Consider the following 863-nt stretch of genomic DNA (forward strand, 5'->3'; position numbering starts at 1 on the left):
TACATTTGCTGTTATGTTAAACTTATATTAAAGTTTTTCTTCATTACCCATTCAAGCCATCTCCAACCATTATAGGAGTAAGTGTTCAGGGTCGCTGAACCCGAATTTTAAGTTTCTGGTCCTTTCAAGAATCTGAAACTGTGTTCATATCCCACCCAGATACCATGGACGATTGTCTCAACTGGGTATTTTTCGGACACAAACCTCCTTCAGATAGCTATAGAAGCCATTGGAGATAATGGAGGAGCTTGATCGGTACATTAGAGCCTCTGTAAATCATGAAAGGTCTTTGAACTCCGCAGAGGAACGCGGGTATTCTATGCTAGTCATTATAAGATGTTTGATATGAAAAACAGCAAGAGCTTTGACGACCTCTTCATCTGATAATTACTCTTCGAAAGGGTTCTTGATTTTGTGTAATTTATTGAACTTTTGTAAATCGAGTGTTGTTGTGACAAATGAAGATATAATTTATTCTGGTGGCTTCATCTACAGGGCGGTGATTGATATACCAACAGAGAGTGTCCTTTCTGAAGAACAGGCGTGGAAGTACTTTCGAAACATTGTAATGGGCATTGAGTACCGTAAGTGTTTTATTATGGATGTTGTGTAAATGGTATTAACGAACTTTTTTGTGTGATAATAAGATTTAGTAACACGGTTAAGGTTAATGACGATGGGTAGTTTAAGTGGAAGAAAATTATCTTTTAAAAAGGTAGAATACTTTTGTTCGGATAAATATTTATATTCTGAAACAATTAATTAGACATTAATGAATATATGGCCTGGCATGGCCAGGTGGTTAGGGCACTCGACTCTCAATCTGGGGGTCGCGGGTTCGAATCTCCATCCCACCAAACGTG

At 37.9% G+C, this 863-nt stretch overlaps 1 protein-coding gene across 1 annotated transcript in view; it reads left to right on the top strand.

Annotated features, from left to right (window-relative positions):
• Positions 1-863, top strand: part of LOC106467858 (calcium/calmodulin-dependent protein kinase kinase 2-like) — a 78,218-nt gene that overhangs the window by 53,102 nt on the left and 24,253 nt on the right. The window contains exon 10 of the mRNA XM_013928238.2: positions 496-584. Coding sequence (XP_013783692.2) covers positions 496-584 — 89 coding nt within the window. The remainder of the gene's footprint in view (positions 1-495; positions 585-863) is intronic.

This window comes from Limulus polyphemus, unplaced genomic scaffold (genome assembly GCF_000517525.1).
Source record: "Limulus polyphemus unplaced genomic scaffold, Limulus_polyphemus-2.1.2 Scaffold2767, whole genome shotgun sequence".
Lineage (NCBI taxonomy): Eukaryota > Metazoa > Arthropoda > Merostomata > Xiphosura > Limulidae > Limulus > Limulus polyphemus.